At 39.5% G+C, this 26,432-nt stretch overlaps 4 protein-coding genes across 24 annotated transcripts in view; 1 reads left to right on the forward strand and 3 right to left on the reverse strand.

Annotated features, from left to right (window-relative positions):
• The window catches only part of LOC123519635 (restin homolog), a 141,447-nt gene extending 134,967 nt beyond the window's left edge, over window positions 1-6,480 (reverse strand). For 8 of the 9 annotated variants that reach the window (XM_045281080.1, XM_045281081.1, XM_045281078.1 and 5 more), the window contains exons 1-2: window positions 6,373-6,480; window positions 3,888-3,925 (exon numbers count right to left, since the gene is read on the reverse strand). The gene's annotated coding sequence lies outside the window, so the exon portion shown is untranslated. The remainder of the gene's footprint in view (window positions 1-3,887; window positions 3,926-6,372) is intronic. The other variant, XM_045281079.1, reaches the window with a different exon arrangement.
• Window positions 6,481-6,967: 487 nt separating this feature from the next.
• On the reverse strand, window positions 6,968-12,522 carry LOC123519316 (maspardin-like). Of its 7 annotated transcripts, none has more exons than XM_045280507.1 (9): window positions 12,384-12,522; window positions 11,236-11,350; window positions 10,931-11,065; window positions 10,563-10,658; window positions 9,603-9,733; window positions 9,028-9,136; window positions 8,688-8,771; window positions 8,252-8,413; window positions 6,968-8,035 (listed from the first exon to the last, which is right to left on the reverse strand). In XM_045280507.1, the coding sequence occupies exons 2-9, from the start codon at window positions 11,332-11,334 to the stop codon at window positions 7,967-7,969; spliced, it is 885 nt and encodes a 294-aa protein (XP_045136442.1). In that variant the 5' UTR covers window positions 11,335-11,350; window positions 12,384-12,522; the 3' UTR covers window positions 6,968-7,966. The 7 variants fall into 7 exon arrangements, with proteins under 7 accessions (XP_045136442.1, XP_045136444.1, XP_045136447.1 ...); XM_045280509.1 differs by having other exon boundaries at window positions 12,346-12,484; XM_045280512.1 differs by lacking the exon at window positions 12,384-12,522 and adding an exon at window positions 12,217-12,348.
• Window positions 12,359-19,906, forward strand: LOC123519317 (electron transfer flavoprotein regulatory factor 1-like). Of its 2 annotated transcripts, XM_045280514.1 has the most exons (4): window positions 12,359-12,492; window positions 13,270-13,394; window positions 15,371-15,435; window positions 16,238-19,906. In XM_045280514.1, exons 1-4 carry the CDS (start codon window positions 12,434-12,436, stop codon window positions 16,469-16,471), a joined length of 483 nt encoding a protein of 160 aa, XP_045136449.1. In that variant the 5' UTR covers window positions 12,359-12,433; the 3' UTR covers window positions 16,472-19,906. The 2 variants fall into 2 exon arrangements, with proteins under 2 accessions (XP_045136449.1, XP_045136450.1); XM_045280515.1 differs by lacking the exons at window positions 12,359-12,492; window positions 13,270-13,394 and adding an exon at window positions 13,845-13,869.
• Window positions 18,489-23,624, reverse strand: LOC123519315 (ubiquitin-like protein 7). Of its 6 annotated transcripts, none has more exons than XR_006678987.1 (9): window positions 23,445-23,623; window positions 22,564-22,659; window positions 22,297-22,403; window positions 21,923-22,056; window positions 21,564-21,711; window positions 21,060-21,162; window positions 20,477-20,721; window positions 19,933-20,202; window positions 18,489-19,008 (listed from the first exon to the last, which is right to left on the reverse strand). XR_006678987.1 is itself a non-coding variant. In XM_045280502.1 (8 exons), the coding sequence occupies exons 1-8, from the start codon at window positions 23,584-23,586 to the stop codon at window positions 19,990-19,992; spliced, it is 1,188 nt and encodes a 395-aa protein (XP_045136437.1). In that variant the 5' UTR covers window positions 23,587-23,624; the 3' UTR covers window positions 19,658-19,989. The 6 variants fall into 6 exon arrangements, 4 of the variants coding, with proteins under 4 accessions (XP_045136437.1, XP_045136440.1, XP_045136441.1 ...); XR_006678986.1 differs by having other exon boundaries at window positions 18,489-19,033; XM_045280502.1 differs by lacking the exon at window positions 18,489-19,008 and having other exon boundaries at window positions 19,658-20,202; window positions 23,445-23,624.
• Window positions 23,625-26,432: the final 2,808 nt, after the last annotated feature.

The following is a 26,432-nucleotide window of genomic DNA, read 5'->3' on the forward strand; positions in this document are numbered from 1 at the left end:
AAAGTGGTTCTGCAGACTCTCTCTCTCTCTCTCTCTCTCTCTCTCTCTCTCTCTCTCTCTCTCTCTCGATGAGGGCACTATATCGGTCACCCAAGAAAGGCAACCCCTGCGGTGGAGATATCACACGTCCCTCTCCCTCTCTCACTCCCTCCCACTCTTCCTCCATCTCCCTCCCTTCCTCCGCTCCCTGATCCACCCAACACTGGCCTTGTCTCTGCTCCACCTCCACCTCCCGCCACCCTGCTATTTACTTACTACCCACAAATAAATGACAAAACACTCACGTACTTCATTTATTTCGAACGTGTCATTGTAGAAGCCAGATTTTTGTTTTACGCTTTGGCTTGTCATGAATTTGTGTTTGTACTGTTAATGTGCTCGTGCCTTTTGCAGCTAAACGCTCATTTGGCCTCGTCCCTCACCCCTCCTCCCTTTGGTTCGTCCAGTCAGGCGTAGCAGGATGTGTTATTTTCACTCTGCCTCGATCAAAAATACTCTATCGTTGTTTACTCAGGTGTTTCGTAACTATTTCGTATGTCTTTTTGTCCCTTTTTGCTTCATCTTTTATCTATTTTCTGTTATTTTATCCGTGTCTTCTTATCCACTCTCTTAATCCCTTCAGTACCATGACGCGTTTCCATATTCATTCTGCTTACTATCTAGTGATTTTATACAGCTTCAGAAACTTATGTGGGGGACTAAATTAGTGAAGACTGTGGCTATTAATCTTCTGACCTCCATAGACCTTTCCTAATGTAAATAAAATGGTATAATCGTACACAAATCTCAAAGTAAAAATGTGTTCCAGTAACTTTCTATAATAGCCTTCAATTCATTTCCCGTTAATCTCCAACTCACCCTTGTTATTCTTACCTAACTTCATGCATTACGTTTTAATCTACATATCTTGTGGCACTTTATTTATGACTGCACATCATCGTTGGTATTCTTCCCTGCCTCACCGCTGTAGCATGCAAGGAATCAATGGTAACGGGAACAGTGAAATGCAAGCAGAGGAGGTCGTCAGTGAGGCTGATCGCTTGACATTCGCTGCACGCTCCTGTTGGCCCAGTGACGGAGGGAAGGGCTGGGTGTTGGCTGCCGTCCACCTCCCACTAAGCGCTTCTCTCTACTCTACGGGACATGCGCGCCAGATAATGGGTGATTTTATTTTTCTATTTATTTTTTTAACCCTTCAATACCATGACGCGTTTCAGATTCCTGCTGCTTACTATTTGGTTATCTTATACAGCTTCAGAAACTCGTGTGTGGGATTAAAACAATGAAAACTGTCGCCATTAATCTTCTGATCTCATTAGACTCTTCCTAAAGTCAATAAAGTGGTCTAATTGTACACAAATGTTAAGGTAAAAATGTGTCCCAGTATTAATGTAAGAGGGGAAGCCGACCAAGGGCAATGAATAATAAAAAAAAGGCCCACTTGATTGCCAGTCTTCTAAAAGATTAATAGAGTTAGCCAGAGGTATGGCACAAATATCTTGATGTCTGAAAGTAATGCTGGTTTTGTTACTACTACTTGTCCTGTTACTCATATTGTTACTGCTATTATTACTACTGTTATTGTTGTTATGATGGTGGTGATGGTGTACTTGGGTATCTGTGTGTGCGTAAACAATGAAAACACACGTTCTTTTTCAGGGATATTCATAAAGCATTCAGAATAGGTGGAATGTAAGCGATGTTTTTCATAACCGCTTAAATACTGAGACGAAATTTTACCTTGAGATTAGTATACGATTAGATTACAATTTGCATTAGGGAAAGTTCATGGATGTCAAAAGATTAATGGCCAGAGCCTTCACTATTTTAAACACCACATACGTTTCTGAAGCTGTTTTAAAATCATCAAACAGTAACCAGAATGAATATGAAAACGCGGCACGGTACTGAAGGGATTAAACACAATACTGACTGAAGGATCTGTAGAAGGATGTGGTGCGTCTGTGTCACTGTGCGGATGTGAACTATAAAAACAAACACAATCTCTCCAACGAACACTAAGGAAACACTACAAATGGTCGCAATACAAGACATGTTTCCCTTATTAAGACCAGTGTTCCCTTAGAGCGACTAGGTTTCCCAATAGCACTTACTCCCTCTACACAGCTAAACCACCAAGCTACACCACTCCGCTACACCACCCCAGCCAAGCCCTATCTGACGCAACACAAACTGGTAAGACCCCGAGTTACTTCACGCTGTACCCACAATCCCACACTGAAGCCATATCTACGTACCCTTCATTAGTTTAGTCAATCAGTCAGTCAGCCACCACCCTCTCTCTCTCTCTCTCTCTCTCTCTCTCTCTCTCTCTCTCTCTCTCTCTCTCTCTCTCTCTCTCTCTCAAACTCGCTTTTCCACCCAAATCTCTTTCTTTCCTCTGTTCTTTCTAACCTCCTATCTTTCCTATTTCCTATTGCTGCTTTGATAAGGCTGGGCTACTCTCTCTCTCTCTCTCTCTCTCTCTCTCTCTCTCTCTCTCTCTCTCTCTCTCTCTCTCTCTCTCTCTCTCTCTCTCTCTCATCAGGTCCTTTTGAGCCGCGGGGCCATAAATTCTGCTCCGGCTTAAGGTATTCATGGAGAGACGCGAAGTGTGGGCGTGGGCGGGTGACAGCACGATACCTGTGATTGCGTAACGATGTAAGCGCGCCTGTAAACACACCTGAGTACCGCATGACCTTTCGTACTGCGCAGTCATGCATACATTAAGGAAGGGTAATGGTACACGTGCGGGAATGTGGGTAAGGAATAGGATAAGTGTTTTTTTTAAAGTATGGTATTAGGTTACGTGATGTTATGCGTGTTTGAAGTATCTGTGTTCATATCTAATCCCTTCAGTACCATGACGCGTTTTTATATTCACTCTGCTTACTATTTGGTGATTTTATGCAGCTTCAAATACTTATCTGAGGATCAAAATAGTGAAGACTCTAGCCATTAATCTTCTCACCTCCAGACTCTTCCGAATGTCAATAAAATCGTCTAATCACATCCGAAACTCATAGTAAAAATGCATCCCAGAATTGAAAGGATTAAGGGAGAGGTATACATATGATACCCCTGTATGAAAAAAATAGCATGAATATAGACACACGTTTCCTGAATTATGCCAAGAATGGAAAGGAAGAAAAGAAAATGAAGTAGGAAAAGAAGAGAATGATGACAGGAAAGAATACATACAAGAATACATACACCGGATCATTACACACACAAAACGAGGAAAACGATACATCAATACAAGGAAAATATAGTATAGGCATTCCCACAAATGTAAATACCGAAATACATTGAAACTTTAAACAAACATAGAGTAAAAGGATTTCCACACACACTACCGTTTGCATTATTAACAAAATATATCCATTATTTCATCACTTCCATATTTTCTGAGCACTAAACTGAGACAATACATTTCTTAACCCCTTCAGTAGCACGACGTGTTTCCATATTCACTCTGCTTACTATTTAGTGATTTTATACAGCTTCAGACTCATGTGAGGGATTAAAATAGTGAAGACCGTGGCCATTAATCTTCTGACTTCCAGAAACCATTCCTAATGTCAATAAAATAGTCTAATCATACATAAATCTCAAGGTAAAAATGTGTTCCAGTACTTAAGAGGTTAATATATGAAGACCCTTGAATTATTGGTGGAGGAAAAAATAGAAACAAACTTGTACACAAATCTCAAGGTAAAAATGTGTCCCAGTACTGAAGGGGTTAAATAGATGAAGACTCTTGAAATATTGGAAGAGAGGAAAATAGAAACAGAAAAAGCAACAAGGACAAGAACGAGAAAGAAAATTGAAAAGAAAGAAGATAAGAAGACAAGGCGACAGGTAAGTTTCAAGGTGTGAGTTCTTACCTTTCCCAGACAGCGATGGATTAGTATCTTGACAGCACCTGGTGGGCAGAAAAAAGGATTCAATTAACTCGTGTCACCTTCATCACTAGAACCAAAGAATGAGCTAATAAACTCACAAACTATCTCACTACTAAACGCAGCTTTTACTATTCTCTCTCTCTCTCTCTCTCTCTCTCTCTCTCTCTCTCTCTCTCTCTCTCTCTCTCTCTCTCTCTTCCTTCCTTTCCTTCTTTCTTCACTCCAGAGTCGCTTGTGAAATTGAGTTGGGCTTCTCTCTCTATTCACTTCTCCCTTATTTATTTATTTTACTTGTTTTTATTTTATTTTTTATTTTATCTTTTTTTTTTTTTTGCAGTGCGTCTCTTGTTACTAATCCCCCGCTTACTTCTTGATTATTTCCGTGCAGCAACAACACAGCAACAACAACAACGCAACATTCGATAGCCACTCGTGTAAATCTTGTAAAAATAATAAAGGTACATACATATAAACTGGGGAATTGAGCCGTGCAACACTGTGTTTTTTTTTATTTACATCTTTCTCCGATACTAGAATAGACAAAACATAAAAGAAATTAATTAATGAATCGAATTTGACCACTTCAGTACCAGGACGCGTTTTCAAATTCCTTCTGGTGACTATTTGGTGATTTTATACAGCTTCAGAAACTCATGTGAAGGATTAAAATAGTGAAGACTGTGGCCATTAATCTTCTGACCTCCATACAGCCTTTTTAATGTCAATAAAATGGTCTAATCATGCACAAATCTCAAGGTAAAAATGCGTCGTAGTATTAAAGGGGATTTAAGATCACAGCATTTCGTAATACCTCACCTGAAGAGGAACCAAACACCTGAGACGACGCAACTCAACAAAACAGGTGAGACAAGGCAGGCAACGAATGATGAGCCAATTAGTCAAATAAACAAACACACATGAATCGAATAAAGCAACCAAACAGAGGCGAGTTGCATAAACAAACACAGGTTACCCCCGAGTGAGGTGTGTAAGGTCAAGAGATGAGTCAGGCAAGCAAACAGGTGATGCTCTCCAGGTAAACAGACGCATCACCACGTGTGTAACTCAGAGGCGTCAACACACACACCACTTGAACATGCAGCGCCACACCTCATGCATGGAAATACTCAAGGAATACAGTTTTTTTATTCTTTGAAGTTGTTTTTTAGTTCCTAGCTGCAAATAACACAAGTAAATTCCACTCTTTTATATCGTCAACATCACCATCATATACGAAAGAGTTACCACCACTAGTCTTCTTTCCTTCATTTCGTAATACAAGTTGAGATTATCATTTTCTAATTTTTCAGTATCTGTGGTCTCACTTTGGCTCATTAAAGGCGTCTAGGATTACTCAAATAAGTTAGTCTAAGTCACTCTCGTCTGTATTACTGTGCGTTATAGCCCTCAAATATTTCTTTCTTCACCTCCACTATTTCAAAATGCTTTATTTGAATTTAAGGTGTTTTTTTACTATTCTAGAAGCAGAGTGACAAGATCTCTACATTACTAACTGGAGAAACACTCTTGAAATTCCCGTTGATTATCTCTGTAGCTCTTGGAAACAGTCGTGGTGAGAGAGCATTTCTGAATACGAACCTCCACTGGTACTATTCAGCTGCAGCACACAGGCGTTAGCTTAGCAGCGTGCACCTGTCTTCACCTGGCGAGTACGTGACATGGGGAGGAGCTACATAACTGGGAATGCATTACAAAGCACAATCCATGACAGCTCTATGACTTCAGTTCTAACCTTCAGTATGTATAACCCTTTAACTCTTCACTTTACCGAGCTTAGCCTTACTGATCTCTTTACTGTTGACTTACTTGGGGCAAACATCATAGTCCTCAAGGTTCTGCCCGGCTCACCTCAACGTTTAGCTCCAGAGACTTTTGTTCACCACGAATAAACAAAAGAGCTCATTCTGAAGTGTTCGTTGAGGAATTGAATGCTGTCCCCCGAGTGTTCAGTAAATTGTACAGCAGTAATGGATCTGAGTGCATTCCGGTAACGGCTAAGCTGAATAACGAGGTGAATGACGCTGGAGCAAAGTTTATCGAAAAGGAGTTAAATTTATGTTACTTTGCATGTACAGGTTGTGAACTGGTTGTGAGCTTGTATAAGTGAATCAGTAATGTAATTCACGTAATTCACACTGATAATTCTCTCTCTCTCTCTCTCTCTAACATTATGGACAGTACTATGCAAATTTATTTCTTTGAATCACCGCTCAACTCAACTTCAACACGCCTCGAGATTTTCTTACCTCAGAACTTACTGTCATCGCATTCTTCCTCCTCTTATAGACTACCTAATTCTAACAAGAGAACAACAAAAATCAAACAGTAAATCTCACTAGCGAGACAAGATGATAATAAGGTCCTGTTTAAACATGACTTGGTCATTGACACACTTCCCATCAGTCTCAGATAAAGTAGCGGGGAAAGCCGAGATGGTGGGACCTACCGCGTGGCTGACTGTGGCCCGGGGGAGGAGGAGTCCACTCGTGCTGAGCCGGTGAGAGAAGGAGCACAACTGACTGACCCTGCGCGCGCCACTCAAGCGGAGGGCACGCGAGCGGCGAGCCAAGGGCGCCCTCCTCCCCCTTCCCACCACTACTCACCATCTCCTCTCTGCCTTGGTATACAGACACTATCTACCTGCCTATCTACCTCTATCTATCTATCTATCTATCTATCTATCTATCTATCTATCTACCTATCTATCTATCTATCTATCTATCTATCTATCTATCTATCTATATATATATATATATATATATATATATATATATATATATATATATATATATATATATATATATAGAGAGAGAGAGAGAGAGAGAGAGAGAGAGAGAGAGAGAGAGAGAGAGAGAGAGAGAGAGAGAGAGAGAGAGAGAGAGAGAGAGAGAGAGAGAGAGACTTGAGTTTTACTTTTTTAGGAGAGCCCACCAAATTGTGACCACCTTCCATGAGATGATGGAGCGCCACAACAGGATGGCTGTGAGGCTTGAGACTCACATGACCACCCATGCAAGCAATGTAAACATGAAACACGCACATGTAAATAACACTTTATTGAAAAATGTTATGAGGCTTTAGTAGAACCATATTTCCTGCCCTCATCCACCGACTGTAAGATAAATGAAGCATATATTTTTTTCTTACACTACCACATTACCATTTGTACAAAAATACTCTTCACTCTCCCTACACTTGGGCACAAACACAATGCCCAGGTCTTACCAGAAGCATCTCCAGTTTCATGTGCTATCAAAGAAAATTTATAATAATAAAGGATATATCATATAAATAGTTATCTTTTAGCAAATTTCTTGTTAATTTTACTAATAAAGTTTCCCAGAATGATGGATTCTGCAAAGCTTTCATAAAACCAATCATCTATGGAATGGGCAGATGGCAGATACTTGAAGTTATCCTACAATGTAATTCATTTATTTTGTGCATGACAAAAGTGACCAGCGCACTGAAGCTGATAAAACGAAGAGCATCTAAGTGGCCACACATTGCCACAACTGCACCAGTGTAGAGAAAACACTATAACAACTAGGAGGGTGATGCATTACACAACTGAGATACCTTCACAACACAGTTTGAAATGGCACTCATGAACTTCTAAGTTGAATGATAATGAGCTTGGCTTTGACTGTTTGAAAAACACATATGCACTGTTAATGGTGATACACAACAACCCTTGTCAATTAGTGATGCATACATTTCATAACAGAATACTGTAACAACAAATACAATATTAAGCCTGTACTTCTGTCCAAGCTTTCCAAGTAGACATAAATGTTTCAGTGTCTTAAAATACTGCAGTAGCATAATCATGACTACATGCTTTAGGCTTCATATTGCTGCTTTACATAGGAATTTAAGTACGATGGTAAACCCAAATACAAATGCTATACATCTATAAAGATGAAATATAAACAATGAACACATGGCACTGATCTCCCTCACAAGGCCTGGGTATGTGCCAAATACTGTTCACACCAGCATGGCAACTGGACCATCACCCTGCCCAGTGTCCACCCCTGCTATCGCTCCACTGGTGTGCCAGAGTCGGTGGCACTCAGATGGGTGCCTTCATAACCTCGCAAGTGAACCTGGTAGAGATACATGAGCCCGTTTGAGGTCTGTTTAGCTTTCCTGAATGTTATTTCTTATCATTGGAACATGAAACTAAAGTCTAGAATCAATTTACAATGGAAGGCATTCTTCAAGACAATATCATCAATATTAAGCCATACCAAAACACAGCAAGAATGGCATGTGTGCACACCTTCAAATACACACACACACACACACACACATATTCTCACCTGTATGTACATATTAACTTCATCTGCTCTTGAGAGGAAAGGAAAGTTGCCTCCTGTCTTCAGGTGAGCCAGACGGGCATTTGGATAACACTTGTACATTTCCTCCTTTACAGATTGGGACAAGGCAGACTCATCAAAGACATCAACCAGCGTCACCTCCATCTGATAACACAAACACACCCACACACACTAAATAAATACAAAAGAACAAAACAATACCATTTTAAAAATATGACAAAATGGAGAAATATTTTCTTTCATAAGATACTAAGCACTGCATTTAAGAAATTGCAAGTTAAAATGCAAAAAGCACTAATAAAAATGTGCTATCAGAAAATTTTCAAAAATTTCTGGAAGACATCAGCATCAAATAAAGATGTAGTGAAGGAGCATGACAGAGGAAGGTTACAAAAGCAAGCCATGATAAAAGAATTACCTCAACTTTCTGAGGTTGAACATAGTCTGGAGAACAATTGAGGGTGAGTCTTGAAGCTAACTCACTCTGAGACAAACATTCCAACTGTAAGCAGAAAATGAAGGCAAAATGAGAATAGTTTCCATAATGATAAGAAGTAAAAACATCTAGATGTAAATGCTTCTAGTAGCATCTCCTACTATAATCTAATAAATGCACTGTTGGGCATTATCATGATAATAATATCAGGTTACCAAACAACTGTGAATATTTTTGCTCCAATAATTGATGATTTTAGTTTTTAGTTCCAGTTTAGCGTCCTTCCCTTAACTTTGTCAAGCTGATACTGAACAGAACTCACTCTTTCCACCATGAAGTCTATGGAGTCAGCAATATGGGGGTCCATCAGTTTTCTGGGAAACCGTCCAATAATCATTTTCTTGAGCAGAGTTGAAGGCAACATCCAAAATCTGTGGAAATCATGAGAGAAAAGAAAAAAATCTTAGATAAAAATAAATAAATTAAATGAAGCAGCATACATGCAAAACTAAGTGCACTATAACAGTTTGTTAAATAACGTGTTGAGCAAATAAAGTACGTACATAAGTTAATGACAGAAGGATCTCAAGAAAATCAAGCTAAACTATTCAAGCTTTAAGTATTACGCAGCAATAATTGATGCAGCAAATAGAGGCCATGATAAAGGTTACCTTTTAGAACTGTTATTGAATAAAATGTAACGGTTAATCTTAACATACAACAGAGAAAATACAAAGATGAATTCACAAAGTATCTTCAATCAAATAATGAATTAATATATTGAAGAGGCCACATGACAAACACCCATCCCAGGCACCACCACCTCCTCCGTGACAGCCCACACCTCATCACACCTCCAATGAACAAAACAAGAGTAAAACCCCACTCATAACTTACACTGAAGATGAGTCTGTATAGTTGAAGATCTTTGTATCAATGAAGGAATTACACAGAATGAGTGAGGCAACCCGGGGAGAATTTGAGGTCAGCTCAGCAAACTTCTGGGCCAAAAATCCTCCAAGTGAAGCCTGAAAACATACTGATGTCAAGATGAAGCAACAAGACAAACACTTCTCTCTTCCCTCCTGCCTTCCTTCTATATTACACCTCCTCTGAACATGCAACATAAAGATGATCATTCAGGAGTTAAGAAGCAATCAAATATTCAAGAAGTCAAAGTCATGATGAGTTATGAGCTCCAATCACACACTAAATACAACATAGTCTTTAATACAATGAGAGAAAAATTAAAATTCTCTCAATCTATTCTTGTTATGAGTTGGAATTAATGTAGTTTTATACAGCTGGTCAATTAGAATGTACAGTACAAAGTATTATCATTATGGTGCAATTCTGATGGATCATTATGGAATCACTGAGATGCACTAACAGTAACACAAAGGGTCTCTTCCAGAAGTATGAGTTGGTGTCCTCCATCATACCATACGTCACCTATTGTTCAGTATGCTCTCTCTCTCTCTCATGTGCTACCCAAGGATGGTATTGAACTGAGGATGCTGCATGGATGAGTGGTCAGCTGCTGCCCTATAGTAACCATCCCTTCTATGGGATGTTTAAAGTATACATCAGATTTACAGAGAAATACACTAACGATTTGGCCAAGGACATATTCTGGCAATGTCTTGGTATCAATGTGACTGATATCTCCACAGCCTGAAGGAGTTACAAGGCACTGTACAAAACTGTGACCACATCAGTGACAAAATCAATTACTATGAACTTGGTAGATGGAGGAACACAAAACACAGTGGAAATGAGAAGCATATTAATCAAATAAATAATATGACTGTACATATGCAGTAGGAGTACACAGCAGCCAGCAGGAGGCACACTTACACCTAGGATGTGAGCCTGGTCCACATCCAGACGGTCGAGCAGGTGCTTGAATCCCTCACACCAGTCCATAACATTCCAATATACTGGATACTCCACCTGCCATTAAAAAGAATGCTTACAACACTTCTGGCTGGAACAGAAAACATTATTCTGCATTCCTACTGTCTGAAGAACATTATATGAACATGTCAAGCGACTCAAGAAAACTATGTATAAATATTTTGTCGTAAGATGCAAGAGAACAATATATAATACCACACTGATCAATATACCATAACAAGTGACTCAAGAATAGGTAATGGAAAGAAAATATAATGATTAAGTATGGAAACAAACAAAACGCCACCAGGTAACGCTCAGCGGCTCACCGATATAACTCTGTATCCTCGTGCTGTCAGGGAAAGCACTTGTCTATAGAAGCAGTCAGCTGTTCCAATGACAGGCGGCAGGCATACCAAGGGGCATCGCACCTCCCTGGGCCCCGCCTCATAAACCTTCCATACCTGATAAACAAACAGGAGAAAATCTAAAGTGTTCTGTACATCAAAGCATCTAAAATCCATATATGCAGTACATGCTTCTATTCAATCTCTAGCAAATAATGATTAACAATACTTCTATCTTCAAAAATAGATTTCTGAAAGCTAAATTTTTCAAATCTTGCAACACTAACCTTCAACCCATCACTGTCAACTACAATCTGTTTCAGAGGCACAGTGCTTCGAAAACTCTTGTATTCCAGCGTACATGACAAATCACTTTCAAACTCCATTGAGTGAAGACGGGCCCTGTTTTAATAAAGAAAGGAAAAGCATATCATTAATAACTACTTCCTGTATCCAGATTCTATAAATCAACCCTTTCACCTACAACAATCTTGGTGCCTTACGATTATTATTGTATCGATGTATGAGGTGACGTACTTTGTTTCATTGATCAAGAGTTTCCATCAAGGCAATGGCTTTTCAAGGCTAAACATTTATCCGGCTTTCAAAACCAATCCGCTTCCATTAAGTGCTTAATGGCTGGACTAAACAACAGACCAACACTCACTCACTCACTCATTGAAACTCCTACATTTTACTTCCCCATAAAACACATGACTATGTACAAATGTGTTGATGCATCCAAAATAACTATATCCATCATCAAGTACACTACAATAGCAAGTTTCTATCACAGATGTTGTTCCACATTTAATCAATCCATGGAAAAGGTTCATCTACATTTTCGTCAAGAAAATAAATAATAAATAAACAAATATAAATAAATAAATAAATAAACGAAACAAAACAAGAATAATATTAGCAATAGCATAATACAGAAAAGTAATTACTTAAAATATGTTACTAACTTCTACTGTCTCTGGCCAACACTCAATGGATTTCATGAGACAATATAAATATAACAACTTTTCCGGGTATTACAATTTCACAGTTTTTAGTACCACTGAAGTACCACTCAGCCAGCCAGGGCACACAATATAACTGCCACACCCTGTGTCTTTCCAAAAGCACTTCTGACAGCCTGAACTGTCACGAGACTAGAGTCATCCATTAATTACGATGACAATCTGGATTGCAAATGACTTCTGGTGGCATGATGGTGAATCGTACCTTGATCAGTGACAATGACAGCAACACAAAATACAAACCAAGTGAAATAATACACAAGTTTCCTCAACCTTTCACTACACAACACTAGACCGCAGCAGTCCCCATCGCTCACCAACACGGTCGTGCTCAACACCCGCTTGTACCATCTTATCCAAGATAATCCTCACCCGTGACCCAGGAAGTTCCACAGCCAGTATTTCACTACCTTTGGCTACACCTCCAAACAGTGTTCGTGGGCTGCGGCACACACCACAGATGACTCAGGTGGCCGACACCCGACAGGCGCCACCAGGGATGATGTTGACCTCACTCTGGTGAGTGTTGAGCAGTGTTGACTGTTGAGTTGACGACTAACGTTCAGATAACCTTGACAAGCAAGGAAGGCGCCACCAGTTGTAAGCGCTATTGTGCGGTAATACAATAACTGAGAAAGAACCTTGAGCCCCTCTGAAAATTATCAGTCCCTACCAGTCCTCCTCCTTCCCCTTTAAGTATAGATAAATGTTGACTCGAGATTTCGGCGGTCACCAGGTCACCTGTTATCTCCCCCCCCCTCCCGAGGCATCTTCTATACCATATACACTGCGTGTATACATGTTCTTAGGCCTATACATATATTATTTTATTTCGATTAAAGTAGTATTTGTAAATGTGAATACAGCTTTCTTTACCAGCGGTACGAAACATAATACCCGCTTCAGCTTTCCTCTCTCTCTCTCTTGACGTTCACGTAATCCCTAAAATCCTAATTCCACATCTCAGCGGCTTATTGATCTATAGGTTTCAGAGAGCCACACATTCATCTACATGAACATTCCTATTTCCTACGTGAGCGACAGAACGGTACATCACGTAGTACACAAGTGGTAACAGGGAATTTCCTTAACTACAGGGACTTCCAACAAATATCCCTAAGTGGAGAATATTGTTAATTATAAACACATCACAAGAAAATGATATTCATGCACAGTTTCATGATAATATAATGAATGCAAACACATACACAAGAAAACAGTAGCATATTATGGAAAAAATAGGGTAAAAAACAAGGGTTCTACTTCGTTCCTTGTAAAAACCGTGTTATATTTCAGTTTGGGGACAAAAGGTGTCAGTCTCCCCTTTACCTCCATAAGGGGAGGTATAGCACTGATCTCCTCACCAAAAGAAGACAAGGAAAGCTTCTCTTCTTCTCAGTCCTTACCATATTGGAGTACAGGTAAGGAAGGTGATCTGCGAGTCACATAATCATATGATGCGTACTACTTTGCCCTTGTGATCCACTGAGAGGTTGGTATTATGCAAGTGATAATTAATGTCGTCTATCCTTTACCTTGATGCACATTTGTTATAAGAAAAGATCATGCGCCATCAGATTCACCTATTCACTAATCCTTGTAGTTTGATATGTAGATTTACTAGTGATACTCATTATTTTTTGTTTTTTGTTTTTTTCGTTTTATCTTATTAGTCTCTTGCCAAACTGAGAAACCACACACACACACACACCCCTATCATTTGTACTGTACGAGTCGCTAACTAAGTGTGAAGAAAGGTTAGGTTAGTTCAGCGCGTTTCCCAACCTATTCCGACCATAGCACTCCCTGTTGTCATTAAGCAGTCCAGTGTGTGCACCACTTCCCAGCACCCCCTATAATTGATTTCAGCACCCCCAGAGGATACTAGTACCCAAGGTTGGTAAACGCTGGGCTAGATCCTCTTCCCAGATGCTTTTCACAAGTTATCACTAGTGTTCTCGTAAGGTTAGTTATTTAATTTCGATAGTAATTACGAAGGCGTTGACAGTAGCTGGTCTTAGAATTGTTTGTTAGGGTTGATTTTCCTGTTTATTTCATCATAGTTGTTTTGAGCGGCTAATGGTGCTGTAAATAGGGTTTTCTCCTATTCTTATAGGAGTTGCCTGTAATATCCAAGGGTATAAGTCCTACCCTTGTGTTTGTATGAGTGATTTCCTGTTAAAGTAAAGGGGATTGAAAGTAGCAGCAGCTTGCTTCATTGATTGATTGGTAGTTGTCAATGGCATAGCCGCGGCAACGGTGGAGTGACGGGGTCATTGGTGGGGTGGTTGCCGTGTTGGTGGTGCATCGCGCGTCAACAATCAATAGGCAAGCAGGATAACGCTTACTTGCTTGACCTCCAAGAAAGACGTCAGTCACTTGTCGCCATTCCACCACAGGAAATACCTCAACAGTCACTCATACCCCGGTAAATATCCTGCAGTGGACGGTATTTTTCCCACTTCTCTTTCTTCTCTGTATTTAACCATTGTTTACAGTCGTGGCGTAGCTAAGGGCGTAGTAGGGGGCTGCTTGCCCCGGGCTGCACTTTCGGTCTTCACAACTGTCTGTTTTACGTTGTAAGGCCTGTGCGTCCTATTGGTAATTAGGCTTACGCCCATATTCTTGTTACACAGATGCGTCTTTATTCTGTAAAAAAGACAGCTAATTATATATATATATATATATATATATATATATATATATATATATATATATATATATATATATATATATAAAATTCTTGATTGGCTGATGTGGGTTGGGATGTGGGTGACGAGTTGTGAAGCACGTACGGCATTGGTGACAACCCCGCACTGTGCGCTTCTGCCTCCTTGTAGAAGTATAGGGAGAAGTCAACAAAGATCTTAGGATCAGTAGCCAGGATAGAACCAGAAATATTAGGCTCAAGCTTGAAAAAATAAGCTTAAGGAAAAAATGCTTCTGGAGAGTTCCTTAATGGCAATTCCCAGACCAGTGGAGGTCATTCACTTCCAGGAACTCTAACTGGCCATATGCGCAGAACTCACTTGTTGATTGATTAATTATTCATTCTGCAGCCAATGCAGTGCACTTTTCTTCCCATAAATATTCTACACGATCACATGCTCAGAGGAAGCTAACAGGATCCGCCGTAATGCTTTGTTATAATTCTTTGTAAACCAATCAATCAATATTTCCTATGCAGGTAGTGTGGTGTTTGGTAGGGGTGGGAGTGGTGGGGAATCGTGACAAAATTCACGTGCTTCTGTTCTCATATGACGAATTTGATTCTCTCTCTCTCTCTCTCTCTCTCTCTCTCTCTCTCTCTCTCTCTCTCTGCCCACACCATCTTAATGCTGTGCTATGACCTCATAATTACACAGTTTTAATTTCACCATGTCTCTTAATTTTTCAGGAAGTTTCCATCAGTCCACCACAACCATGTCTCAGAAGTCGCAAGTAATACAGCTGTATAAAAATGTAAGTGGAAATATGATGTAGCTATGTGAGGTTCTTTCAATTCAAGTATTAATAGTGAGTGCTTTTTGTGAGACTACAGATATATTATAGCTGGTCAGAAAATAATTAATACTTGGTAGAAGATATAATTTGCCTGGAGAGAGATGGAAGATTGAGATCAGTAGTGACAAAACTTGCATAAAGATTGTTCATGTACTGTACATTTCAAGAAAATTAATGCTTTCAGTTGCAGATTTCTAAGATCCTGAACTTCTAAATGAAAAGAATAACATGGAGACTGTATAAAAAAATAATAACGAAGTCTCCAGTATCTCTCTCCTCACTCCTGCACACACACTGCCCACATATTCCTCTTCTAGGTACTCCCTGTGATGTCTTTGGAGCATTATGGAAACACTGAAAGATTAATCGGATGGCTGAATGAAATTTAGCTTTGAGAGGTGGCATTGTCTGGGATCGATCCTATGCCATGAACATCACAATAACATGCTCTGCTGACATGCCATCAGTGGACTCATAAGTTTTGGTTGGTGAAGACAGTTGTGGCACTACACTTATATTCACACATTTTTACTGCATTCACACATTTGACTGTCCATTTCACTCACTGCCTTACTTTCACTCTCCCTTACATTCATATAATCACTCATTTCCTTTTCCTTGTACATACTCCCAAGCACCTCTGCTTTTAACTTCCAGTTCCTCACTCACACTTCCCTTTATATATTCCTTTACTGCTTTTTTCCCATGCGCTTCCTCACTGTGGCTTCCTGCACACCCCTCACTACCTTCCATCCCCTAGCTGCTGTACCTGGGACGTGAGTATCCCATGGGCTATGAGTACTTCAGGGAGAAGCTGAAGAATGCCTTCCTCAAGAACAGAAATGAAACAGACCCCAGACGGATCACAGAGATGATTGCCCGTGGCGAGTACGTCATTAAGGAGATCGAGGCGCTGTACATGTTGCGCAAGTACAGGACTCTCAAGCGACGCTACTACGACACAGAGGATGCCAACAAACAGGCCACCAACTAGGCCATATTTGGACCATTGGTTTGCTGGTGTGCTTCTTTGGTCAAGTCTAAAGTTTCTCCAAACCAGTAATGCTATGAAAATTTATTATTAATTACAAGCTGTGGAGTATTAGGAGAATCTACCACTTGGAACGCTTAGTATTGATAATGTTGGTCTCTTATCCCTAAAATATTCAGGTATTTTTCAGCTATATTGATGATGCTGATGATATAAATAAGTACCAGAGATAAAATATCTAAATAATTCTTTGAAAACCAAGATTATGGTTAAATACTAAAGAGATAAATAATATTAAAATATTTTCTAGAAAGTTATCATTGTTATTATTTAGTCTTGAAGATGGTAAAATGTAATAGAGAATTATAATCACATAGCTTCTACAATCACTATGAGAACTGGAGAGGCTCACTTTAATTCACAGGGAACCAGTATGAACTGCTGTCAGATTCTCAATAGTATTAATGAACATTCTTCAAAAGTTGCAGCTGAATGATAACTAACTGTCCCACAACAGCCCTCATGTGGACTGCTTTGCTCCCTCACCTCTTCATACAGCACATGGTTGTGTCTGGCTCAACACTACAGTCTCACTTTCTGTACCAACACAAGGCATGGAAGTATTTTTTTCCTAACTATAATGAGGATCCTTCAAGCTCTACCTCTATCTAAATGTTCCTTCAGAATGGAATGGTGTTTCCAAAAGAACCCAGAACTTTGAATTTTATGAAGCATCAATGTTACTAGACTATGTTAACTTAAGGTTTTTTTTTTTTTTTTTTAACAAGCTAAAGAAAATATCACTTAAAGATTATTTTATTTATTTGCATATTCTTAATGAGTCCAGAGAGCACCATTGTTGATTGGAAACAAGTGTAGGTGTCACTAACTTAGGGTAATGTAAACTTTGACTTTTCAAGGTTTGTCTCCTTATGGAAATGTTGCAGCTCTATTCTGAAGGCAAAAAGGATGCACCTTAGAGGGTGAGCAACAACCTCTTTATAGTTCAGAGAAAATGCACCAGGAACTTATGCAAATAGGGATATTGATGTGTGTGAGTATAAATAATTCGGGGAAATTATTATCCAGTGTAAGAGGACCAACTTAACAAATGCTAAAGTCAGGTCTCACACCTTCACAGATAACTAAATAAGGATGACACTCCTTCATTCATTTACCATTCATAGAAGCATGTTAGTGCAGGACTTGAAATGTTAATCTATTCATCATCAAATAATACAATCATAGAGCATACTGAAAGAGTTTCAGAGAAACACTTTTAGATATATGTATGGTATTATTGTCAAAGTTGAGGTGTGGCTTTACTTCTCTGGATAATTGCAGGAGCAAATCTGGTTATTTCCTTATTTGGCACGTGTTCCCTTGATGGGTGTTTACAGGAGGTGGGATTTAGGGAGTGACAACAAGGTTCTATTGAGAATTCATGTGCTGCAGAACTACAATTTTCATGTCATTTGGTCATTGTCACACCTCATGGAAGAAATCATTTGCACTTTGTTACTCATTGAATCATAACTTCATATAGATTTTGCAACATTTCATGTATTGGAAAAGCACTGCACCTCACAAGCTGGTGCAACAAAACAAAGCTCTTGGCTGTGACTTAACAATAGGTTCTGTTTCTTCTTAGCATGGTTAGTCTTCTTCAATACAAGGTTAGTTTTATGAACACAGCACTGGTCTCAGGATTTTCTTTTTCTGTATATATTATATATTTTTGCACATTTAATATTGTGCATTTGTTACCTGTGTATTAAAGGCGACTGGTTCATGGATGTTTATCTGATCCTATACTTTGTAGAAGATATTATGTATACAACTTAATTATCTTGGTATTTGAGGAAGTTCTCATGACAGTTTGCTGGAAGGTTGCGTAAGACATGATATAAAAAAGACAGCAGTGGCACTGTTCACAGAAACAACAGCCATGATAAAAACTGCTGATTTTACAAGAAAAAAAGAAGGAATTGAAAAAATTACTAGGAAATAACTAGTGGGATTGAAAGTACAGCAATATATTTTGAATTGTGGACTTGTGGAATGAGTGAAGTGACAAAGATTATAAGAATACACTTGGCAAAGGATAACACTCCTACACAAAGCTGGGTGCCACACAAGCTATGAACATTTCAAGCCTCTTTTGTGGCTTGTCCAGCAAGAAAAGGAACTGACAAGAATAAGCAGGTTCCTAGCCCAGTGTTAACCAGAGACAGAATATACACACAAACAATAGAGAGAAATATGGAGACAGTATGCAATATAACAGGGGACTCTAATGGTCACTATCTTTCATGTCCCAGTCAGAAATATACGTGCTTTTAGGAAATCTATCAATAAACATTTTCCTTCACAAACTACAAGCCTTCTCAGTCATGAAACATAGTGCATAACCAATGATTGTGAAAGGTATGAACAACTTTAACAAAATAAAGACCAGATAGTTTGTTCCCACCTGCCTTAGCTGTGTAATTTTGCTTTGCAGTTCTTACTCTAAGTGGTGTTACTCTGTCCATCACCAGCTGGAAGTGTAAGTTTCATTCATAACTGCAAGATAAGCAAAAGTATTTCTAGTCTTAAAATATTTAATGAAATAACTGGCCACTCATAATCATCAACTATGAGAGGAAATACCTTCTTGTTCTGACTTTACATTGACTTTGGATATTCTGAGGATTGTTACAAGCAACAGCAAAACTTGAAATCATACATCACACCAGTCTTAGCAAATAAACAATAAACCTGCATCTGAAATTGAGTAAGTGAGGATGAAAGCAACCATTCCTGTCTATACAAATAATAAATGTAAATATTCAATTTTCTATCACGTAGTGTACATTCAAAATAACTAAAAACAGCTATGAAAGTACATTCGATAGAGTGCATTGAGAAGGTTGATCCAAGGTGACAATCTATAACAGAACCACCTGAAAGGAAATATTATACTGGGAAAAATATGTTAAAGGCCATAACCTGAATTCAACAAGATATTGCACGTCACATTATGGAAAAGATCTTGGTGTGGGACCTTTTCTGTGAAATTTGTTAATATTTCAAGCCATTTATACGTAACTACTTCTGCAGGAAGAGTTTTTGTAAATAATGAGACATCAGAGAAGCATACAAAGTATATAAGAAACAAAAATAAACAAGGCACAAAAAAATCCAGTGTAAATAATATTTTGTATATTTCTATTATGTAACATGAACCTTATTTCCAGTTCAGTTTTTTTAGTGTATCAAATACGAACGCTGGTGCAAGCATGGCAGGAAAGCAGAACTTGTGTTAGGTTCATTCACAATGACTTCACTCCACATGTGTGTGAGAGAGAGAGAGAGAGAGAGAGAGAGAGAGAGAGAGAGAGAGAGAGAGAGAGAGAGAGAGAGAGAGAGAGAGAGAGAGAGAGAGAGAGAGAGAGAATTAACAACAGGAGAAAATTACACACCTCCTGATGAATTTTCACATGCTGAAATTCATCCATCCATTCAACACATCCACAGTCCTAGTCATCTGCCATCCACTGAGCAAATATAAGATTAACAGCTGCCTGCACATCCCCATTGGTGGCCTGTAGTGCTTCTCTGCTGAGGTCCTCATTAGGAATTCCCATTTCCCTCATAAGCTGTAGAGATTCTTCAATGTTGGGGATCTGAACAGTGGATGGAGGACCCGAAGAGGCAGAGGAGGGAGGTCCTGAAGCCTGGGAAGAGACAGACTGGGTTGGTTTGAATATGCAATGCTGATGAATGAGAATGAATGTGTAAAATGGTATTCTAGATATTTTAAAGTACATCAGATGCCAGGATCGAGAAAAGTGAAGACATGATTGAGGTTCTAAAGGGATTACAAGACAAGTTGAATATAATAATGCAATTTGCAAACATGTCATGAGGGAATTGAAATCAATCCATGAAAACAATGACATCCTCCATTCCTATATAGTACAATGAAATACCATGCCACAATGCATTAGTCTTTATCATTCTCACCCTGCTAGCCGAGGCAGCCAAGGCATTTTGTAGAGCATTGCTAAACATCTCCTGGGTGATGGGCCCTGGACCAGTGGGGCCACCGACCGAGAAGGCTGGTGTGTTGAAGGGTGTAGTGGTGGCAATGGATGGGGTGGTGGGTATGCTGCGTGGGGCACTGGTGGGCTGCCCTGGTACACCACCATTATTGGTGCTGCTGCTGCTGCCGCCACCACCACCACCACCACCTCCTGTGAGTGCAAAGACTTTACAGATTTTACAGTGGAATTCCTCACATCCATATCCTATATTAATACTAAGCTAATTATGATACCTTATCCCTGGCACTCCCTCAAGGGACACACAACAGACACACTTCCACTGTAAAGTGCATCACACTTTCCTCAAATTTTACTGAGAAGTTAGAGGAGGCAGTTATGATCTACTGCAGATAAATTATCATTTAATGCAAAAACATAAAAGAAAAACAGACAAATACTAATAAGTAACAGGATCAAAATAAAGGTGCTATCTTGGTGTAATCTTAAAACATAAAAGAATACTAGCTCCACATTGAGGAACACCTGAGGTCCCAATCACCAACCTGTGGCACTAGCAAGGGCAGCAGCCAACTGAGCTGGTGTGATTGGCTGGAAGGGCACCGAGCCACTTGCCCGACTGTCTCCACCACCAGTTGAGTCTTCAGACTGTAAGGGACATCGAAATGAGTACAAAGCTTGAGAGGCAACTCATGTAGAAGATGTCAAGAAATTGTTGAGAGGTGCATTAATGAGAGCAAGATGAAATGTGTCAATGAAAGTATTCACTTCACTCTTCATCTAGTAATTTATCACCTTATTCATACACAGAAGCAACATATGCTCATGAATGAATATGATGCAGCTGATGTGTGGGTGAAAAGATGAAGTAAAAAAAAGGCTATCTGCATCCAATAATTCATTACAGTGTTAATAATGGAAGAACATTTAGCCAGGTACAATACATTAACTCAATTGAGTCAACATATTGCAAAACTTTGTGTGTCTGTAACATTGATCAGAAAGCGGAACCTTTATGAAAAGACACAAAGCAGGAGGTGCATGAGTACCTGGTCTGCCTCCATCTGGTCATCGTCTGACAGGGCGTCCATAGAGTATGAGACGTGGTGTGAGCGACGGGGAGATGGCGCTTCACTGGGGCTGAGGGAGGTGACGTACTGAGCCACCCGACCCACTTCAGGCCACGACTCAACTAACCTGAGAGCAACAGGCAAATATGGATGTTACTCTGATTTGTTACATGAAGAAGTACATAATCTATGCAAAATCAATGAAAACCAATAAAAACCTGACTAGACAAACATCTCTATGATGAAACACAAAATAAAGAGCAAGTTACAGAGTGCCTGAAGGTGGAAGTTCCAGTAATAAACAGCAGGGAAGAACAACTAGTAAATAATTAACCTACTTGGTGAGATTATCTGGATTGGTGAGTCCCAGGAAGAGTTCTGGGTCCTGCAGCATGGCCAAGGCTGCAGGGTCATGCCGGACAATGGGACAAGAGGCCAGGATCTTTTCTACCATGTCTGGTCTGCGCAGCTTCTGAATCAAATAACATAGAAACAGGTGTAACATATATCTGGACTCTTCTTGTGTTTCGTCACATTTACTTATCCTTTACACAAGATGTTAAACTCCTACACAGATCAATAAAGGCTTAATTTATGTACTTGTTTCATATTCTTTCATATAAGTATTTAGAGTTAAGGTGGCAGAAAGCTCCTCTGTATTCTGACCTCACACCCTTGCCTGTCCACTAACAATACTATTGCATCAACACACCTGGACAAAGTCTCGGAAGTTTGGCCTGGACGTGACATTTCTCAGTGCCACCAGGAGCGTTTGAACCTCGGGAAGACTGAGTGGAGCGGCACCAGGAACAGAGCGCTCTAATGTCAAGAATGAAAAAATCAGTAAATATTAAGTACACTATATATAATCATAAAAATGAAAGCATCAATTTAAACAAAAACTCACAATGCTTTCTTTTATACTCAACTGAAAATATGTGGAAGGGATTACTTGATGTTGAGGAATGACTACACTTACCACTCCTGGGGAAGCAGTGGATCATGGAGCCTGAGGTTATCCCTGCGTCACTCAGGGAGTCTGAGCCTTTCAGCACCACACCGCAGTGCACCAACTCTGTAAAAGGTTCACAGACTGTCACTGATATTTCCTTACGCATGACAAAATTTCAACAATCCATTTCTCCCTTCACTTGAACTAAGGTGTTGCAATTTGGTACATATTTGATGACTCCAGAGCAAGGTTAATTATTAAAATGAGGAGCCCAAAACACCAATGGTACTCTCATCTGGTAGGCCACCCCCTGTGAGGTACAGTGCCACAGAGGGGAGAATGGACATGCAAAATGGGAGCAGCCAAACTCTGCAGGCAAGCCATTCCTTTTACATTTTAATTACAAGTGAGGGTAAATTTGCAGTTTCAATCAATATACCCTATCTTATATTTCTTTTACCCTATGTCTAACAAGCTTGGGGACTTCCTGTGAAAGCGGAGTTTTAACCTAACCTAATCCCATTTTCCGATAGGGTAAAAATGCTTGTAGAAGTGTGATCTAGACCGTGAGAATGTGTACAGTAATGTGCGGTATATTGGTTGAAACTGCAATAATACCCAATTGAGTATTACTGTAATGTATGGAAGAGTTGTGTGCCTTGAGCAGCAAGTGGTAGTGTAAACAAAACTTGCCTGACTCACTAGCAAGTCTCCACACCATTGGCTACAAGCACTATACTGGAACTCCTTGCTGTTTTCCCTCGGGCAGAGTTACTGTTCCTAATCAAGTCTCCTCGCACAGGAAGCATCCAGACAATGGTGTGTCAAGTCATTCCTACACACGGCCACGCCAGGATCAATGGCCCGCCACTCACACACCACTGCACGGACACACAAATGTTCCTCACCAATTTTCTCCGGCGTGGTATTGCTCTGGGCGGCTGCCTTCTGCCTCACGGAGTCCACTGTATCGTTCAAGTCCACATTGTCGAGGGTTACGCGTTCCTGTGTGCGGGATTTTAGCCGCAGCCCGAGGTACAGCGTCGCCATCTTCACCCATCAGCTGATTCACCATAACAAAGCAAGTCAGCCCACCACTGCTGCAACAGCGGGAAATTTCAATTCTTTATGTCAGTTGCCAGATGAGATTTTCTTAGAAATTTGTTTGAACATATATTTGATCTTTACTACCTAAAATCATTAATATTTAGCTTCTGAAAAATGTTTTCACTTTCATGTTGATCAAAGCGCCAGTAGTGAAAACTAGTGATGGAGGTGGCAGTTGTGGTGGTGGTGGTGATGGGTGTGTTTATAATGCTTACTGCTGTTCACTGTTCAGTTTTGCTACACACTCAGTCACGCATACTCAAAAACACACTTTTATATGCCCCAAACACTCGAAAACATAGCTAAGACTCTGTAAATTGTGTTACAATAATCGCCAAGTGAAAATGACTGGAGTTTACAAAAGTTTTTAATGTATTTAGATTTTAATGCTTCTGTTTCACATAAATATTTTTTTTTCTTTCCCTTCTGATTCTAGGTAAATATTAGGTGCCTAAGAAGAGAGTTTATACTACCTAATATTTTTTCTAAAGAAATATAAAGTCGAAATGACAGGACGTTTTAGGAGTTTCATAAGTGCAAATGTTTCTTATACATTTAATATACTTAATTTACACAATTCTTTAAAGCTTGTCAGGTTGGAGATGTTTTTATGTCTTGAATATTAGTTAAAGTATCGATCATTCCATAAAATATCAGGTATTCGGAAGTGGCTTCGTTTTTTCTATTGGTCATTTTGAAAATTACTTACGTAATTTAGCCGAGTCACCCGGGCTGGCGCCTCACTCCAAGCCTGCGGTTCGTCAATATTTTGCCTAATATCTAATGATTTCTAAGTGTTTTCGTGTGTATCTATGCTCAGATATGTAGATAGTAGCAGTAGAAGAAAGAGGAAAGGAGAAATAAAGGAAGATGAAGAAGAAGGAAGAAGAAAGGAGAAAGAAGAAGAGGAGTAGCCAAGTAGTAACTCTCCCTCCACTTCCTCAATATTTTGCCTGATATGTTTTTTTTTTTTTTAAGTGCTTTGATGTGTTTCTAGGCTCAAGCTTAGAGATGGAAGCAATAAAAGGAATAAAAAGGAGGAGGAAGAAGAAGAAAGGAGAGAGGCAAACAGTAAGGAAGGAAGAGCTAAACCACAATATTTAGATAAGTTTCCCTTGTAATCTATGGAGCTGTGATGTATTATTGACTTATTTTATTTTTTATTTTTTTTTTTCTTGAGGTGCTGACTAAATTTTTCGGGCGCGCTTTAATAGTTTCGGATACGGTGCCGGAGGTGCGGAGGTGTGGTATCGAACCGAGGGAAAAATTTTAGGCGCGGAAGTACAGGTACGGACTATCTGCGTTTCGAGGTCCGGAGGAGCGGTACCGGACTATCCGATATCCAGCAACGGGCCCACCTCCCATATAGTGATTTGTGTGTGTATAAGACCATTTTAAGGTGTTGCATGGTGTTTTGAGATTGTATAGAGTATAAGTGGTTTGTTTATGTGCGTGACTGTATGTGTGTGTGTGTCGGTTGTCAGTGGGTAGCGGTACTTGTAGTTGTCGAGGTGATAGTGGCGGCTGGACGAGGAAGAGCAGAAGGAGGAGGAGGAGAAGGAGTAATACCTATTAGTAAGTAGTAGTAATACCTATTAGTAAGTAGTAGTAATAGTAATAATAATAATAATAATAATAATAATAATAATAATAATAATAATAATAATAATAATAATAATAATAATAATAATAATAATAATATTATTATTATTATTATTATTATTATTATTATTACTACTACTACTACTACTACTACTATTACTACAACTACTACTACTACTACTACTTCTTCTTACTATAGTCTGTTCACTTTAGTCTGAGCGTGAAGCCGAGCCTCATTTGAAAGGAGGCCGCTGATTGACTGGCCCCCTCTCACTCACCTTTCAACACAAGGTGAGTGAGAGAGGGAGCCAGCCAATCAGCGGCCTCCTTTCAAATGAGGCTCGGCTTCACGGCTCAGACTAAAGTGAACAGACTATAATAGGTATCACTACTACTACTACTACTACTACTACTACTACTACCTCTTGTAACGTTGGTGACCCCAGGATGTCGTCGTGTATGTACTCAGCAGTCTATCTTCAAAGCGGATCACAGACATCCCTATTCAAGTTTACGTGAGTCACCCCATCGAGTACAAATTAATTAAGTCACTCCTAAGGGCGGGTTCACTTTAGCTGCGATGCTGTTAGATTATGGATGAATATAATGCAAAACCATGTGCCTATATTGCTTACGAAAATCCAAACTGTTTCATTCTTCTGACGCAGCTTCTTTCACGTTTTGCCTTTCACTTCATAGGGAAATGCGACGACGTCTCTGATATTCATGAAACTATATGACTCAGATTTTACATCATCAATGGATACCCCCTCTGCCTCCTCCAAAAAGTCGAGCCAAGTAATCATCTTTGTGTTTGTAATGAGTTTTCGTGAAAGCCTTCAGTGTTTCTAAATATAAAACTTATACTCATTTTGACCACTGCGTAATTGATGTGCACTCTATATAATGGTCCTGAACTCAACGCCATGCTCTTGTCAGCGTGATATATCATAATAACGAAGAGCTAGTCACGATGATAGTCCTAATCAATCGCATGCAAGTATGCACCATGGACAGGTTATAAGCAAATAAGTAATTACATCCACACGCCACAAGTTTACATCGCACCGTCTCTGTTCAATTGACTAGTATTTCTGGTCAACATATGATATATTTTTCGTCACGCTGCGCATATACCCACACAAGCAGTATCAAACAAAATAAATTTATCATTGGCATCGTGGAGA

This window comes from Portunus trituberculatus, chromosome 45 (assembly GCF_017591435.1).
Source record: "Portunus trituberculatus isolate SZX2019 chromosome 45, ASM1759143v1, whole genome shotgun sequence".
NCBI classification, from domain to species: Eukaryota; Metazoa; Arthropoda; class Malacostraca; order Decapoda; family Portunidae; genus Portunus; species Portunus trituberculatus.

Bases quoted from the DNA above. Each gene is read 5' to 3' on its own strand.
- LOC123519316 (XM_045280507.1), bottom strand. From the start codon at position 11,334: ATGGAGTTTGAAAGTGATTTGTCATGTACGCTGGAATACAAGAGTTTT. The intron at 10,659-10,930 runs GTGAGCCGCTGA...TTTTAATGGCAG, and splicing joins GAGGATACAGAGTTATATCG to GTGGAGTATCCAGTATATTG. The intron at 8,772-9,027 runs GTGAGTTCTGTT...TTCTGCTTACAG, and splicing joins TAGACTTCATGGTGGAAAGA to TTGGAATGTTTGTCTCAGAG.
- LOC123519317 (XM_045280514.1), top strand. From the start codon at position 12,434: ATGACTCAGGTGGCCGACACCCGACAGGCGCCACCAGGGATGATGTTG. The intron at 13,395-15,370 runs GTAAGGAAGGTG...TTAATTTTTCAG, and splicing joins CTTACCATATTGGAGTACAG to GAAGTTTCCATCAGTCCACC. The intron at 15,436-16,237 runs GTAAGTGGAAAT...TCCATCCCCTAG, and splicing joins TAATACAGCTGTATAAAAAT to CTGCTGTACCTGGGACGTGA.
- LOC123519315 (XM_045280502.1), bottom strand. From the start codon at position 23,586: ATGGCGACGCTGTACCTCGGGCTGCGGCTAAAATCCCGCACACAGGAA. The intron at 22,057-22,296 runs GTGTGTTGATGC...TATTTGATTCAG, and splicing joins ACTTCCGAGACTTTGTCCAG to AAGCTGCGCAGACCAGACAT. The intron at 21,163-21,563 runs GTACTCATGCAC...TGTCCCTTACAG, and splicing joins ACCAGATGGAGGCAGACCAG to TCTGAAGACTCAACTGGTGG.